Genomic DNA, 16,076 nt, shown 5'->3' with positions numbered 1-16,076 from the left:
GATGCAGCATATCGCGCCTCTATGCCAGCCCGCTGGCAAGCTCGGTTGGCGGCTCGATGGGAGTTTCTGGTGGGGGCGGGGATCCTCTGGTTGCTCTAGTCGTGGAGGTTGAAGCCGTGGAAGCGAATCTATTCATATCATTTTTCGGAGTTGGTGATAGTATTGGAGGCGTCACATTTGAAGACGTGGGTTTAGGAATGGGTGGTGGATAATAATGCCTGTTACCCTCTGCGTACGCACTTGCGCCAGCTTGAGGGATTTGTTCCTTTGGCGGTAGTCTGCCAAACATTTCATCTCTATCTGAGGAACCTATCTCCGGGGAAGCGGGCAAAGGCTGCGGTGCATTCCCCCTTCTTTCAGATAGACCTGGGCCAGTTCTCTCTGTAGGGCTTGTAAATCGTGGTGCAGTATCATATGCGGTTGGCCTACCACTTCCTCCAGATGTTCTATTTTCTTGATCGCTCAGTTCAATCCTCTGTGGGGCTTTTCTTCTATCATCAGGATAAGGGGGATTTGGTTTTTTCTGAAAGAGGTCGTCGTCATCGTCATCATCAGGATATGGTAGAGGGCTTGCGGAGCTCGAGGCACCTGGTGGTAAAGGAAATTTATGCTTGTTCGCAGGGGGTGGGGATGCAAATCGACTCGACGAACTGGATGCCGCTCGATTTCGGGGAGGGCTTGTCGGCTTCACAATCCTCAAAGGTTCTATGGCGACCGTAGGACTATCACAACCGTCGCCGGGACGTTGCATGAATAACTCATCGCTGGGTTTCCCGGTACGCCTAGCCATCCTGTACAAAGTATAAAGGTTCCGGCAAAAAGACTCGTTATTGAGGTGCAAAGTCTTCTTGATGTGCTTTCTGTGTTCAACAATATGCTGAGAAGATGGTTGAAATAAGAGCCAAGCTCTTTGCCGGCAGGGCGGGGGTAAGTTGCGCCAGGTAATAAATATCAAAGCTTGCGGCGGGCCACGAAAAAGGCCTGTAGGGCAGGAACAGATAAACGATAAGAAAGCCTGTCAAGAAGATTCAACGACCCGCTGGAGATATCTTCACAGCATGAAATAAGAAATGAAAAGGTCCTGAGATAGAAATACGTGCGGAGTGACAAAATAAAGAAAAAGGGCCTACAAGCAGGGAAATCCGAAGTTGGTGAGTGAGTTTATTGTATCGAAATGAGTGAATCTGAACAAATGACGAATAGGAAGGGCGGGGAGCAGTCAAACCCGCACAACCCAGCTTTACCCTGAAAACCAGTAATGGTGGAGAATAAGGCAAACACCCTGGCACAAAGATGGGCGGCTATGAAGCCTGATGAGGGGTTTTGGAAGTGCGTAGATCGTGGTGTGATGGCCCTGATGGGGATATGTATCTACCTATCAAAAGTAACAAGTAACATGCTGAAATACTTGTGAGGGTATGTGATTGTGATATAATCGTAGATGCGACTATATGATGTTAATGTGAAGGACATATGAAGTATATGTATATGTTGTAAGAGAAAGATGAATGTAAAGAGTTTGTCTAATAAATTTGGTTGCCGCCCAAACTAATTCATTGATGAGTGACTACTACCTAGTAGGTAGATGGTAATCATGCCAAGCATCAAACTTGATTCTTTCTCCCGAGTCCCGAGATCATCTATGCGATTTGCTAGCTAACGTGCGGAGTACATGCTATAAATTAGCATTGTGATCTGTATAAGGTTGTCTGCTTTTGAAGTTAGTTACAATACTTGACGTGCTAATTGGCTTAATGTTACTTCTACCCTCAGTTACATTACATGTTGGTTATCCTCGCTTTGCAACGCTGAAGTAGGGGACAAAGTAAAGGAGCAATAGACAGCTACTCCTCCATTTCAATATACTTATCTACCTTGATGAGCATATGAATGTTGATTTCAAAATAGTACATCACAATTGGTTAGCTTATCACATAGGGCTCGTTTAGCTCATATTTCTATGATACTTCGAGATAAGATCCAACAATCACATTGTCTTTCAGGATAGGATGCCTCGGTCAACTTCCAAGCATTCGAGTATTGCATTGTCTTAGAGAATCATGAGAAGGCATCGGATTCTCATCCTCAATGGCCTGCATCCACAGCCAAACTTTGTATCTTAAAGCTTTAGTGACAATCTCATGGCCATGTTAACAGGCATAAATACATCAAATCCAATATTCAGCATGTGCATTATCATCTAATGTAGATAAATATAAATACCTGGTAGATGTAACATTATCACAACTTGCATCAACCTCCTACATATATATTCTCCTGCGATGTACAGGGACTACACTTTGTCCGCTGCCGTACCATTGCTGCATTTCAGGGGTTCACTAAAACGCGTTAAATCCACTATACGCGAACGCGTCCACGCGAATTTCTACATATCCATCAATACACGGCCCTTTGATTTTTACTCATCATTACAACTTCCTCAATTCCTTCAACTTCAAGTAAAACTTTTGTAATTAAGCAAGAACACATTTGAATTGAGTTGTAACTCTCTACAGACATCCTCAATTATGCCTTCTGTATTGGGAAAACGAACGAGGAGTACAACGACAATAGCAGGTACGAATCATCCCCAGATCCATTTCAAAAACTTTCTAACTTTCACTCTATAGATTTCAAAGTCCGATCAACACGCGCGAAACGTCAAACGGGAACAGAAATATACAATGATGAGAATGAAAGTCCCTTCGTCACCCGCAAGAGGCGCGATGAGGTCGAAGACTTCGATGCCGATTCTATGGAAATTGATGAATTATCGGAAAATATACCAGTCAAGCCCTCGCCCTCGAAACATGGACTTGCAGGGAGAAGAATCGCATTACCAAGAACAGTAACGGAAGAATCATCGAAGACGGCCCAACCTCCTACTCCTCAAACACCTCGACATCGGGATGCGCTCTCTAAAAAAGTACAGATAACTCCTCGACATCGTGTCACTGTCACTGGCAAGCCAATGACCCCTAGAACTCCTCGGACTCCTGTAACACCTGGTGGATCCATTGCGACAGTATATAGCCAAGCTCGCCAAATCTTTACACGCAGTGCGGAACCCGGACAACTTGTTGGTAGAGAAGCTGAAAAGGACGAATTGAAAACTTTTGTACAAAATTGTGTTGATAAAACAAATGGAGGATGTATATACGTTAGTGGTCCACCTGGGACTGGAAAGAGTGCTATGATCAACGAAGTTACGACGGAGTATGAAGAATCTAGCACATTACACAAGACGTATGTCAATTGTATGAGTATGAAAACGTCGAAGGATTTATATGGTATATTGTTGGAGTCTTACTGCGGCGAGGAGGAAGTTCTGGAGGGTGATGAAGAGAAGACTTTGCAGAATATGTTTGTTTCGAGGAAAAGGACTAAGGATGTTTACCTCATTACCCTGGATGAAATTGACCACATCCTTACTTTGGACCTGGAAATTTTATACAAGCTGTTCGAGTGGTCGTTACAAAAGTCATCGCGCCTCATTCTTATCGGTATTGCAAATGCATTAGACCTTACAGATCGTTTCCTACCAAGACTTAAGGCCCGAAACCTACAACCGCAACTATTACCGTTTCTTCCATATACAGCATTACAGATCAAAAATGTCATCATGACACGTCTTAAGTCACTTATTCCCGCCGATAGCGCGACTCCAACTTTTGTTCCATTCCTCCACCCGGCGGCCATTGAACTCTGCTCTAGAAAAGTGGCAAGTCAAACAGGAGATTTACGCAAAGCCTTCGATATCTGTCGAAGAGCAATTGATTTAATCGAGACAGAAACTAAGCAGAAGCACGAGCAAGAACTAAAAGAACAAGTTCTACTCGATAGCCCTTCCAAACGAATCCTGGAAGACAACATCAATCTCTCTTCCATTCCAAATACTCCCAGCAAAAATACCCTGCGTCCAAGAACCTTAGCCCAATCTCTGGCAACCCTCACCGTCGAGACTGCTCCCCGCGCAAGTATTTCTCACGTCAACAAAATCACAGCCTCCACATTCGGCAATGGATCCACCCAACGTTTGAAGACACTCAATCTCCAACAAAAAGCCGCACTTTGCGCCCTCCTCGCCCTCGAATCCCGAAATCGTTCCCAATCCTCCAATCTCCTCGCAACACCCTCAAAATCTCACAATCTAGCCCCAACAATCAAACAATTGTATAACACATACAGTATGCTCTGTACCCGCGATGCGATCCTCCATCCATTAACTAGCACGGAATTTAGAGATGTGGTGGGAAGTTTAGAGACTTTATCACTAGTGGCGGCAGTTGATGGAAAAAATGGATCATTTGTCTTAAACGGAGTCAGAACAAAAGGTAGACCCGGAAGAAAGGTTTTCGGAACGGGTGTGGGGGTGGGTGATGAGAAGAGAGTCGCTAGTTGTGTGGGTCAGAAGGAAGTTGCGGCTGCAGTAGAGGGATTGGGAGCAGGGATTTTGAAGAGTATTTTGAATGGTGAGGGGTTGGGTTAAGTGTGTGGTGTTGTGTTGTTGATTATGTTGTTATGTTTATTTTTACTGCATATCGTTGGATAGGTAGCGTTGCGTTGCGGGGTTTGAGCGCTTTGTTTGCATGAGTATGCTGTGTATGACATGCTAGGTATGCAATGGTATGCTTGATGAAGCATTTATTCGGAGTATTATTATATTATTACATAGGATGGTCGGTGGCTGGTCTATGGTATCATGATAACACGAAAATTCACGCGTTGGCGAAATATTATGGATAATTATATGATAGGGGTAGGAGTAGGAGTAGGGGGAGATTGTATATCACTACTTATTTGTATAGGCATAGAATAGGAATAGGAATACACAATCAATAAATCATTCATTCATTCATTCATTCATTCATTATAATAAAAACCTCAAACCAGTAGCTGAGTATCCGACTACGTACCTTGCCCATGTACTTAATTTCATGAGTATTCTTAGCTATTTTCTTTTCTGATGTATGTACGTATATACTCGTGTACGTATTATCATTATCTACCCACCTACCAACCTACCAACCTTCCCACCCAAAAGAAAATAAGATAATCCCATCCCCCTATTTCCCACTCTGCATCTGCTCCCCCATACCCCCCACACCCACAGCTCCACTTCCACTTCCCCTTCCACCTACACTCCCCCCCCTCCTCACAACCCTCAATCCCGCGCCCACAAGAACCAAAACCTCCAATCCCAAAATAAAACCCAATGTAACCATCGCCCCAATCACACCCGCTACTGTTTTTGAAATCCCATTATCATTTCCATTTCCATTTCCATTTCCAGACCCAGATCCCGAGCTCGAACTCGAACTGGAGCTAGAAGATGAACTCGAAGAAGAAGCACAAACCCCCCCCTTCTCCCCACAAACTCCACACCAATCCCCCAAATCCCGCACCGCGAAGCGATTCATTTCCTGTACGAATTTCTTATATGGAATCACGAGGTCAGTTTGTCCGAATAGTGGGTAGGGGGTAGGAGGGTTTTCGGAGGCGGGACCATGGGAGTAGGAGAAGCGGATGAAGATGCTGGATAAGGGCGGGTAAGAGGTGTCAGAGATGGTGGAATTGGTGAGGAGTTCGAAGATCATGGAGGAGGCGTAGGGGACTATTTTGGTGAAGGGGGAGGAGGAGGAGATGTTCGAGAGGCCTGAGAGGCCAAAGAAGGAGAGGAAGGTGGCGTAGGCGCCGAATTGGATGGTTAGGGGCGTGGTGGAATGGGTGCTTAGGGTGTTGTTGAGGGATTGGAGGCTAAGTTGGGTGTTAGTTTGTGGGTTTGGGAATGATGGATAATAGACTTACATCTGACCCGCCAAAGTCGAACCCGCAATCGCACGAATAGGCTCTGAAGCATTATACGCAAGATTAAACTCATGATTATCCGCCAACGTTTGCAACTGAGAAAGTGTGTCATTCGTAAGAAGATCATCGGACGGAATAGACGAATTATGAATAGTAGAGACATGGACATAATCATAAACTAATCATTGTCAACAATGCTTAGGTACCTAGGTATCATAAAAAAATTGAAAAGGATCTTACTCGTATAAGCATTCTTAAAAGTATTCGTCGCAGAATTAAACGTAGAATTAACCACAGGAAAAATACTCTCATAGAAACTCCTACTCGAATTCAAAACCCGCGTATACTCATCCGAGAAAAAATAATTATTCGAGCTCGTAATTGCATTTCCACAACCACTTGATCCTTGGAGCCACGTAGAACTCTCAGAATTAGCACCGCTGGAAGCCGTAGAGACTGCATTTACGGGGATGAGTTGAAATCCTCCCAGAGGTGCTTCAACACTTGTACCATTTGCGAGTATTTGGCTTCCCAGCGATGCACCCACGGGTGGATATAAACCCTGTAGGAAACCGGCTGCGGAATTCTGAAGCACGGTATCGACTGGTGCTTGCACGTTCAATTGAGAGGTCTTAACTATGTCGGGACTGATGTTGTAGATGGGAGTTGAGGCGTTGGAATCGATGTAGCGGGTTCGATAGTAATTTCCAGATGCATGGACTTGGGCATAACCAAGATCTGTGAGGGATACAGGTGGATAGCTTTTTGTTGTGCGGTCACCGTGACGATGGTATATGTAAACACCTAGAACGGTTTCTGAAGTGGATTCTTGTCCTTGGATTAAGGGCAAAAGTGCAGAAATGAAAAGAGCTTGTTTGGTCAACATCTTGAAGGCTAATGAACTAAATGAAGACGACTGTCAATAATTAAACTGACAGGCCAAGCCTGAAACGAGTATTCACAGTAGTTTCAAAAAGAAAAGAAGTAGAACAGGACATCAAAAAGTTAAGTAACTTCTGGACAAATGCCAGCCATGATATATTAACTATTTCTACACGTATTAGCCGGGTCCTCGTTATCATACATACCTAGCTTCCTTATCTTTCGAACACACATCGAGTATCATCCGGAGATACATGGATATCTAGTAATCAACAGCATCAAAAGGTGTGATCGATATCCTAGTTCCCCTTAGTCTTCCGAGCTAATTAACCAATCAATACTTGTACCTACTCCGTATATCTAATTCTTGGAAGGGTTTTGAAAAGAAAGCTCCACTCCCACTTTTCCCCTCACTAGAAAATTTGTAGTTCCCCACCTACCTAGGTAAGCAATCATCAAAGTTCCAAAATCCAGATGTTCCAGAGAATCGATATTAGAAATTCTTCTTCTGCTTTCAAGATCAAATTGGGGTTCTTACCCAATGAAACTTATTAACCTCTCGAGCGATACAAATTAATATGATTGAAAACAATTCATCACTTTGCTACACATGAATACCGGAGTCCGCCTACACCTGTGATAAACAAGCGGGGTATCTGTTTATATGAATAGTTCCTTGATTCTATTAGAGTCATCGATAGCTCCGATAGCTCCAATAGTTCCCGTTACCTTATATCAAGCTTTAAGAAGCGCCGATTGGTCGCGGGTAAAGCTTTTAGAAAAAGAACTACCCGCGCTAGGTATTGTCCGACATGCAGAGATCTTAAGATAGTTAGCTATATTATGTAATTTATCTATAGATTGAATACCAGTCTCGTTGAAATATAAGAACATGTTCCCAGCAAAACCCTATGCCATGGATATCCTCCTTCGCATACTTTGTTTAACGCCGAAACCAGATGGTATCTCCCGCTCATGAAAATTCCTACAATGAAAACTCCAAACCGACCTCCGTTACATAATCCCAATAGTTGAACTAACAGACTGTTTTGTATACTCGTTTCCACTTTGGCCATGCTGCTTTCTCGGCTCGCTCTTCTGCTATCAGCGCTGGTAAATCTAAACCACGCATTCCAGTCTTTAAATCCATATCCATCGATCTCATGATAGAAGTTCTGTACCAAACCTTATATCCAACATAGAAAACAATTACGATGGGTGCCGCTAAGTAAGCTATGAAAAAGCTTCGACACTGTTCAAGTGCCGTCATTGCCTCGTAGCCCGTAGGCCATGCACCCGTCCAGAATTGTGCGATAAGAATAAGAACATTAAATAAAAATCCAATCCAGGAGCCTATGACTCCTGGCTGAGAACGAAAGGCCAATTCATCCAGACTATGACCCTGAAGTCTCCAAGCTCGTCGAAAACGAATATGGGCGAGACAGATAGATCCCCAAGTAAAGATCGAAGAGAGTCCAGACAGTGCTAGCATCCAATCTAGGACAGTCCCTTGGGCACCAGAATCCGCTGCATATGCAAGAAACCCAAGCACCGAAGATACGCAAATAGATACAATAGGACGTCCTTTACGATCGACATAAGCTAAAATTTTCGGGGCTTGTCCTTGGTCTGCTAATGCTGCAAGAGTCCGGGAAGACCCAAATATTGAGGAATTACCGACAGATAACACAGCAATGAGAATAACCACGTTCATAATAGAAGGGAGTACCGTTATTCCGGCATTCTGAATAGAGATAACAAAGGGACTTGCGGCAGCATTCGCACTACCAGCAGTGAGGAGTCTTTCGTCGGTATAAGGAACGAGTAGTCCAACGAGTGTAAGTGAGACGATATAGAAAAGAGTGATACGCCAGAATACTTGTTTCACAGCCGTTGGCAATGACTTTCTAGGATTCTGCGTTTCAGCGGCAGCGAGGCCAACCAATTCAGTTCCAGCAAAAGCAAAAGCCGCTGTAACAAAAACACTACAGAGGCCTTTGAAGCCATTGTTAAAAGCGCCTGGATTATGCCACAATTGACCAGCTACGTAACCTTCTTCAAGGCTACCACCACAGTTAAGGGTTATGGCTAAAAGACTATACATGCGTCAGTTTTACATTTCGGATTGAATCGTATCTCGAAATCTGAAAGTTGGTGGGAAGAATATCCCAGGCATTTTTTAACTATTAGAGGATGCAAATAATCAATAAACGTACATGTATCCAATAATAGCTACGACCTTGACAATAGCAAAGAAAAACTCTGCTTCTCCGTAACCTTTCACCCCGAACATGTTTATGCCGATGATTGTGAAGAGAAATACCGTGACAAATATAGCGTGGTTGTACCGCTGTGTCGTGTCCCAAAAATCGATTGTGATAGATGCCGCAATAATCTCTAATGGAAGAACAACAAGCCATTGCATAGCATAATTCTATTTGATATGAGTTAGTTTCCCATGCTAACTACCATATTAACTAGAATGCCTCATACCCAGCCCATGGCAAAACCCCACTAGTTAAAATGTTAATAAATTACTCATTTCAACAGAGGTGACACAACTTACAGCCGGATCCAAAAATCGTGTCGAGTATGCCGAAAACGACCCCGAAACGGGAAAAAGAACAGCCATTTCACCCAAAGCATGCACCGTACAATATAACATAAGTCCAATGAGTGTAAAACATATAATAAGAGATGCGGGTCCACCAGTTGCGAGAGATTTGCCCGATGCAACGAAAAGTCCGGTACCTGTCCACGAAGACAACTTAGTAGCTGTTCATTACACTTCATTTCAAGTATCTAACCTATTGAGCCTCCAATTGCAATCATTTGCAGATGCCTCCCTTTTAATCTTCGCGCAAGAGGAGAGTTTGCCGTTGCCGCCGCGGCGATTTTGGCGTGAAACACTCTTCCATTTGCGCCAACGACACCGGGCGGGGTCATTGTGAGACTTGGATCTCTTCTAAAGCTGTCCACAAAGCGACGTCCAACACCATGTTTTATGTGCGTTATTTCTTCGTAACTTGGTTCCCCGCGACCGCTACTGTAATCCGGAGTTGTAGATTGGTCCTTATCAGGATAGGGCGAACCTTTTTCAATATCGTTCATCCTGAAACTATTCATCTTAATGTATTTGTGAATTCGATGCTTATGTGATCTAGGAAGCGTCGACGACCTGCACTAAGAATATCGCTGGTCGGTCAGAAGATACCTCCTCGGAGGGAATCACTGAGGCTGAGTTGTTTCGAATGATCAGGAGAGCAACTGTTGGATCTCTCAATTAGTCGCCTGCAGCTTAAAGGTCGTGCAAGTATAATCGGACATTTTCCCAGTGATATCCTACATCATAGATAATAGGATGAGTACGAAAGTCGTAAAAAGGTAGCTCGACGAGAGAGAAGACGACAATAATTCTTAACCGGAAAGGCACAGTTATCTCGAAAAGTAAAGGCTTATCTTTGCAGGATAATTGCTGGGTGTGATTGGGTGTGTTGAGCTTGATCTGGAGTACGGGACGCTAGGGCTTATAGAGATTATCATGCCTAACACCCTGGTAACGGGATGAACATCATCAAACTGCAAGATTGTCGCAAATATGGTTATTTAAAAATGGCATCAAATGGTTCTGGATGCTTCAGACGCTGCATAACATTGTGTTTGGTGTATCACCGTTGCCAAGTAGGAAGAATAGGGGTATAAGATCCTAATTGCTGGGCAAAATCTTGGTGTTCGAGCCGTAAACAACTGTACGGCGGCCCGTCACACCGTCTGTAAATTATTTGGACAGCTTCATTGTCGTCCATGTTAGAAGATAATATTGGAAGCCATGTGACGGAGCCTCCGAATATCTTCCTTGCCTCCGCACAATGCTTCTGACGTCGTCTTTTTAGAATTTGTCGTTTGGATCACCGACTTGTCAAAGCTGCGTCAATTGAAATGCGAACCATACGTCTGTGTACAATCTAGATTCAAGCGATCGTTCGGACATTGCGCTACTTAGAGCAAATAATGCATAAGTGTTCAGCTACAATGTAGAAACTGAATCAATCACCCAGACGCAATTTCATTAACGAAACCAAATGTAGACGTGTAAAATATTGTATTGGAAGAAGGTACTTCGGATACGGTGGAAAAGTGCATTCAGCTAGCTCCTTTACTATTGGAATGTACGGGGAGTAGATCCGAGTAGATCCGTACATAAAAAGTACAATAGTCTGACCACGAGTACTCGAGTACAAGTAGCAGGATCTATTTTTAGATTGCCCAGACTCATCAACGTAGGTAATGACGAAGAAGCCATTCGGTGGCCTACTATTTAGAACTGATAAAAATACAACGAATTTACATGATTATCATCCATCATACAAATTTCCTTTTCCGACTTCACGTCCCAGCATCCTTCACTTCCTGGATTTTAATCTCCTTCACTTCGGGCTTTTTCTCTGCTTCTGGTAGAATCTTGCCATCTGGTCCTCTGGGCTTCCTCTTCCATCCAGTAGACAACAATGGACCCATCTTGAATCGCGGAAATGCATGTGCTTCTGTGTTAAGGACTATTTGGTCCAAGGGAAGGAGATCATTTGGCGAGAAAAGAAGATAAAAATATTTAAGAGTTTCAGCCTTAATGAAGTCAGCAAATTTGTTAATAACAATAACAAGCAAATTATACTCACAAGCCAGAAGCTTTCCATATTGTCCTTGGTCTGTGGAGGCAGAACATCAGCATCAGAAAGACTCGTAAATCCACCACCCTCTCCCACGGCTGTATGGTTCATGAAAGATCTGAACATCTCCCATCCCCATTCTCTGTACATCTCGTCTCCCGTGATTCTCCACATGTAGAATAGTGTTTCGATAGTTTCCGGCCTCTGAAGATTGTGGTTATCAGCCTTCTTTATAATAAAGTCTTTGCGCCACTCTTGATTTTCAGGGTCATCAAAATTCGAAGGTGCCTCGTGTGGTGCATTTTCCGGCAGAGGAGGGTTATCAATGTTGAAATGTGCGATTTCCGGAGCAAGCCCAGTTGCCATGACCTTGTACATTCCCCAGCAGGTGTGCGTCAACTCTCTGGCGAGTCTCATCTCTTCATCCTTTTTCGCGCTCCAACTTGGTAGCTTACGTGCCTCAGCCTCCGTGATACCACCAGTAGCGCCCAAGGCAATCGTTCCACCCATGAAACATACCAAATGATCCATCTTTGGTGAAAGAGAGCCACTCAAACCTTCAGGTCTCTCTGCAAGAATGGTAAAACGCGAAGGGCTAGAGTACGTGATGAGATGCTTGCGAACTCCCTTGAGTGCCTCGTCCCAAAGTTCTTCATAGATAGGCTCTTCTTTTGAAGTTTGAAGATACTGTTTGATCAAATACTCGTAATATGAATCGCCACGGCTGCCCAAGCGGATGTTTTTTCCGCGGAAATTTCCATTACTAGCGTAAATATAGATTGGTAAGAGTCCATCCTCCATGCCATTATCATCAATGATCTTCATAACCTTCTCAGCCTTTTCCCAGTATTCAGTTTCTCCGGTGAGTTTGGTAAGATATTTCAGTTCCAATTGTAACGTGGCTGCCTCTGCCGTAGATGATGCCCCACCGTCGTCATGAGATGGTACACCTTGGTTGGTCTTAAGATTGACACTAGCGAATGGTATTCCGGAGGGAGATTCAAAAGCGCCAAGCAATCGATCAGCTAAATCTCTTGACTTTTCCAGGTATAAATCCTCTCCAGCAGCTCCTTCATCGTCCTCGGTCAACGGAGCTAAGTGTGGATATTCCGTGGAGAGATAATGGGCGGATAGAAGGCCCCCGAGCATGCGGATCGTAGTTTCGAATGTATTAACTTCTTGGTCTTGATCATAGTCCAGCGAGTTTGTAATCCATTCTCTTGCATGTTGCACTCTGCTTGTCAGATTCATTAATATCATCGTATCCAAAGCATCCACAATTATCCAACCCATTCCCTTCGGCGTCATTTGCTTCCCGTGTTTCGAGATTGGATGGAACTCATCATATCCCCATGCATATCGTTCATATGCATCCCAACTCAAAATAAAAGCCTCCTTGACCCTTTCTCTTCGGTCCAGCCAATCGATTGCCTTGGCTTCCTTTTCAGGTCGCTGCAGCCATCTCCATTTGTCTTTTGATTTTTCTTTCGTCAAGTCATTAGATCCGAAGAACCCTAAGAGGTATAACACAAAAACCACAAATGCGATGCCTCCAAAGATAATGCGCCGCCGCTTGTAGATAGGCAATGCCCTCCTGGAGGAGGCATATGAGTATGGCTTGTCTTTATACATCGGCAGATCCCTACTTTCACCAAGGAGGTTTCCAACCCGGTCTTGTATGCCACTAATTACTCCTCCACTTGTGTTTGCAGTCGATGATCTCGCGGTCATGCCAGAGGCCGCCCAAGCTCTGTTTTCCAAATTCCGCTGAGGGTCTGTAAAAGAGGGGACGTTCTTCGGTATTGAAAAAGTGGACATCTCTTCAACAGCTTGCTTCCCAGACTCAAAAGCTTGTTCGCCTACTTCTTTAACCCTCTGAGTGATGTTTGAAGCCGCTTGTGTCGCAGTGCCTCGAAGGATGTCGAATGCTGGGGAGCGGCGTAAATTAAACGGGTCGCGACTGTTCATGGAAACTTCAAAATCATTTCATTGCTGGAAGGAGCGACTTTAGAAAACAACAACAGAAAACGAAGATTTAAAATACTTGAAGCTTGTTAAGTGTCATCGAGAGATAAGTACAGAGAACAGTACACGTAAGGCGTAGTACTTACCGAGCCTTGGATTTAATTACAGGCTTTCTTTTCAGCCCTGTAACCTTAACTCACCTAGTACGGGGGAGGTAGATCTTGACATTTTGGGCATCTCCAGCTTCAATTTTCCTTCAATTGACACAATCAAACACCCAGTATCTTAGTTTAAGATTGATTGAAGAAGTCGAACTCCGGTTCAATTAAATAATGATGTTTCAACTCCATATAGCATGATTGGGTAATTATCGGTGATATTCGTGTTCTTTGAATTTACCTATGGAATAGCTTTTAGTATGGAGTAGATTCTGAGTACCTACCCTTGGCCACTTTTTTAATCAGAGGTAACTAGGTAAGGAGAATAGTAGCTACAACTTTATGGTCTAACAGCAACTACCGAATCCTCACATTTGCAGCTCATACTTTTTCTTCTTTTCGACTTCACGGTAATAGTAAAGCAGATCTACTTTATTCTGCATTTATGAAGAGTTTTTCGGACGGCTATATCAAATATTCATATACCTGCTACAAGTTCAAAAAGGCGTTTGCATCTGCATCGATATTAGTTCGTGGGTTAGACAAACTCTTTCTACTATAGCTAGTGCTAAGTAATTCATCATGGCGGTACATCGCGACGAATACCGTCAGTGGCCATTTCTCACGGAGGAAGAGTTTGAACTTGCCTGTGCGTATCTTGATCGAAGATATATCAGAGCAGAATTAGGTCCCGCAAGGAAGAATCTCAAGTTACGCATGGGACGGACTGCAACCACTGGGTCATGCTTTATTGAAATTATTCGATTACTTCAACCACCGAAGGATGATGATGATCTATTACTTGCCCTTAGCAATTTGAGTAGTGGTCACGCTCCAAATCCTACTCCCAGCCCAGAGGTGGATATGATGGATGAAGATGAGGACGATGTTAGTGACTCTCTTCGTTCATGTTGATCATATATGAGTATCTGAATTTGTTGACAGGATACAGGAGGCACTAGATGTAAACAAATCATCTACGACGACTAGTGATAATATTCCGAAATACAGTCTATATTCTCACCAGCCTTATGTTACTTACGAAATTCACCTACATCCTACTTATAGAATACCAACACTATGGTTCATGCTCCATGACTTACCAATGGATGAACCTGCATTTGATATAAATTCCGTCTATCGACATCTTGTACCAGAACAGTATAAAAGTCAACTTCGTGCAATAGGAGTCATGGGTGGAATTTCTGCTGCTGTAAGTTCTGAAATCTGTCATGCCAACACGTTTTAATCAAGTCCCAGCCGCATCCCATCACAGATGTACCAGCATTCTTCATTCATCCATGTCAAACCAAAGAGGCCATGGAAAATTTTGACTGTCCAGCAAATGATTATTTGATGGTGTGGCTCGGCCTAGTAGGCGGATGTGTAGGTCTATGTATGCCACACGAAATGGCCCGGGAAGATATAGAGAAGAGCAATTGACATTTTAGCTTGCGAAGGCGTTGCATCTATTAGATATATAATTCTTCAATCCGTGAACTAACATAGACGTTGAGTCTTTTTTTTTTTTTTTTTTTGCGAGTATTAAACAACGAGATGGTTGCACGACCGTGACACAGGAGGCTAGGTATGCGCGTTTTTACTGTAAAAAGTCCCACAGACTATATGTGACATGTCATTAGAGGCCAATATACTTCATATGCGAATTGTATACGAGCCGTAGCCCTTTAGATCCTTTTAAGCCGCTAATTATGTGACCGAGCCCAATACGCCTCAAATCCCCAACGCCCTGTTATGCAATATTATCTGTCGCTAATCATCATCGCTATCTTCCTCCATGGCAACATCTCCTTCACTATCTTCCTCCTCCTCTTCATCCCGGCGTCTCTTCTGTCCTGCAACACTTGCACCTGGGCTTGTTGCATCTTCCATAGCATGATCAGGGGCAGAAATTGGGACCTGAAGACTTGATGGCGGTGGTGGAGGGGGTAGGGTGGTTGTTGTGATAGCTGCGGAAGCGGAAGGCGGCGCATTAAAAATACTTTGCTGTAATTCTGTGGCCGTCACAGCACCTGCTGCTGCGGAAGGCATGCGGAAAGTACCATCCAATTTAGCAATGGTGTCTGACTTTGATTTGGCATATTGAATTTTCTATTAAGATAAAGGTCAGCCGTGACTATTTCAAGCAGACAAAGAATGAAAACGTGAAATTCCCAACTAACCATTTCACGACCAAGAAACTCAAATCCTTGTAATGCTCTCATAGCTTGAGTCGCGGTTTGAATATCTCTGTATACAATATGTGCTTGACCCCGCATCTTCATTGACTTAAGAGCTACGACATCAAGAACTGGCCCGTAAGTCGAGCATAATGTGTAAAGCTCTCTCCTCAAATCATCTTTTTGAATCTTTGACGAAGGTAGATTGGTGATGTAGAGTGTTTGATTTGGAGGGAACGATGTCCTAACTGGAGCTTTAACTGCGGTACTCATTCTGTAAATCTTCAGAAGTCTGTCGCGTTGAATTGGAGTTTTGAGGTACAATATGTCAATATCATAAATTTCGAGAGTCCGCCTTTCGCAGCCTTGCGCTAGCTTAAAGTAGTTAGTCATCAAACCTACACGGAGTACCCGCC

At 43.6% G+C, this 16,076-nt stretch overlaps 7 protein-coding genes across 7 annotated transcripts in view; 2 read left to right on the top strand and 5 right to left on the bottom strand.

Annotated features, from left to right (window-relative positions):
* The window catches only part of SS1G_04517 (hypothetical protein), a gene marked incomplete at both ends in the record, with an annotated part of 3,759 nt that extends 2,969 nt beyond the window's left edge, over positions 1-790 (bottom strand). Inside the window, one exon of the mRNA XM_001594659.1 lies at positions 237-790. Within this exon, the coding sequence (XP_001594709.1) occupies positions 237-790 (554 nt within the window). The remainder of the gene's footprint in view (positions 1-236) is intronic.
* A 1,738-nt stretch (positions 791-2,528) lies between these two features.
* Positions 2,529-4,489, top strand: SS1G_04516 (hypothetical protein; the record flags this gene model as incomplete). Its single annotated transcript, XM_001594658.1, has 2 exons — positions 2,529-2,577; positions 2,631-4,489. 2 exons carry the CDS (start codon positions 2,529-2,531, stop codon positions 4,487-4,489), a joined length of 1,908 nt encoding a protein of 635 aa, XP_001594708.1.
* Positions 4,490-5,066: 577 nt separating this feature from the next.
* SS1G_04515 (hypothetical protein) lies at positions 5,067-6,946 on the bottom strand (the record flags this gene model as incomplete). The annotated part of the gene is made up of 4 exons (XM_001594657.1): positions 5,067-5,757; positions 5,809-5,986; positions 6,049-6,710; positions 6,897-6,946. 4 exons carry the CDS (start codon positions 6,944-6,946, stop codon positions 5,067-5,069), a joined length of 1,581 nt encoding a protein of 526 aa, XP_001594707.1.
* Positions 6,947-7,486: 540 nt separating this feature from the next.
* SS1G_04514 (hypothetical protein) lies at positions 7,487-9,636 on the bottom strand (the record flags this gene model as incomplete). Its single annotated transcript, XM_001594656.1, has 5 exons — positions 7,487-7,512; positions 7,732-8,786; positions 8,907-9,124; positions 9,257-9,441; positions 9,498-9,636. 5 exons carry the CDS (start codon positions 9,634-9,636, stop codon positions 7,487-7,489), a joined length of 1,623 nt encoding a protein of 540 aa, XP_001594706.1.
* Positions 9,637-11,076: 1,440 nt separating this feature from the next.
* SS1G_04513 (hypothetical protein) lies at positions 11,077-13,550 on the bottom strand (the record flags this gene model as incomplete). Its single annotated transcript, XM_001594655.1, has 3 exons — positions 11,077-11,313; positions 11,367-13,285; positions 13,523-13,550. The coding sequence occupies 3 exons, from the start codon at positions 13,548-13,550 to the stop codon at positions 11,077-11,079; spliced, it is 2,184 nt and encodes a 727-aa protein (XP_001594705.1).
* A 512-nt stretch (positions 13,551-14,062) lies between these two features.
* On the top strand, positions 14,063-14,395 carry SS1G_04512 (predicted protein; the record flags this gene model as incomplete). The annotated part of the gene is made up of 1 exon (XM_001594654.1): positions 14,063-14,395. The coding sequence occupies one exon, from the start codon at positions 14,063-14,065 to the stop codon at positions 14,393-14,395; it is 333 nt and encodes a 110-aa protein (XP_001594704.1).
* Positions 14,396-15,253: 858 nt separating this feature from the next.
* Positions 15,254-15,759, bottom strand: SS1G_04511 (hypothetical protein; the record flags this gene model as incomplete). Its single annotated transcript, XM_001594653.1, has 2 exons — positions 15,254-15,592; positions 15,664-15,759. The coding sequence occupies 2 exons, from the start codon at positions 15,757-15,759 to the stop codon at positions 15,254-15,256; spliced, it is 435 nt and encodes a 144-aa protein (XP_001594703.1).
* Between the last annotated feature and the right edge of the window lie 317 nt (positions 15,760-16,076).

The sequence above is a fragment of the Sclerotinia sclerotiorum genome, genomic scaffold (assembly GCF_000146945.2).
Source record: "Sclerotinia sclerotiorum 1980 UF-70 scaffold_5 genomic scaffold, whole genome shotgun sequence".
Classification (NCBI taxonomy): domain Eukaryota; kingdom Fungi; phylum Ascomycota; class Leotiomycetes; order Helotiales; family Sclerotiniaceae; genus Sclerotinia; species Sclerotinia sclerotiorum.
Note: the sequence above shows the minus strand (reverse complement) of the source record. Positions and strands in the feature narration are given on the sequence as shown.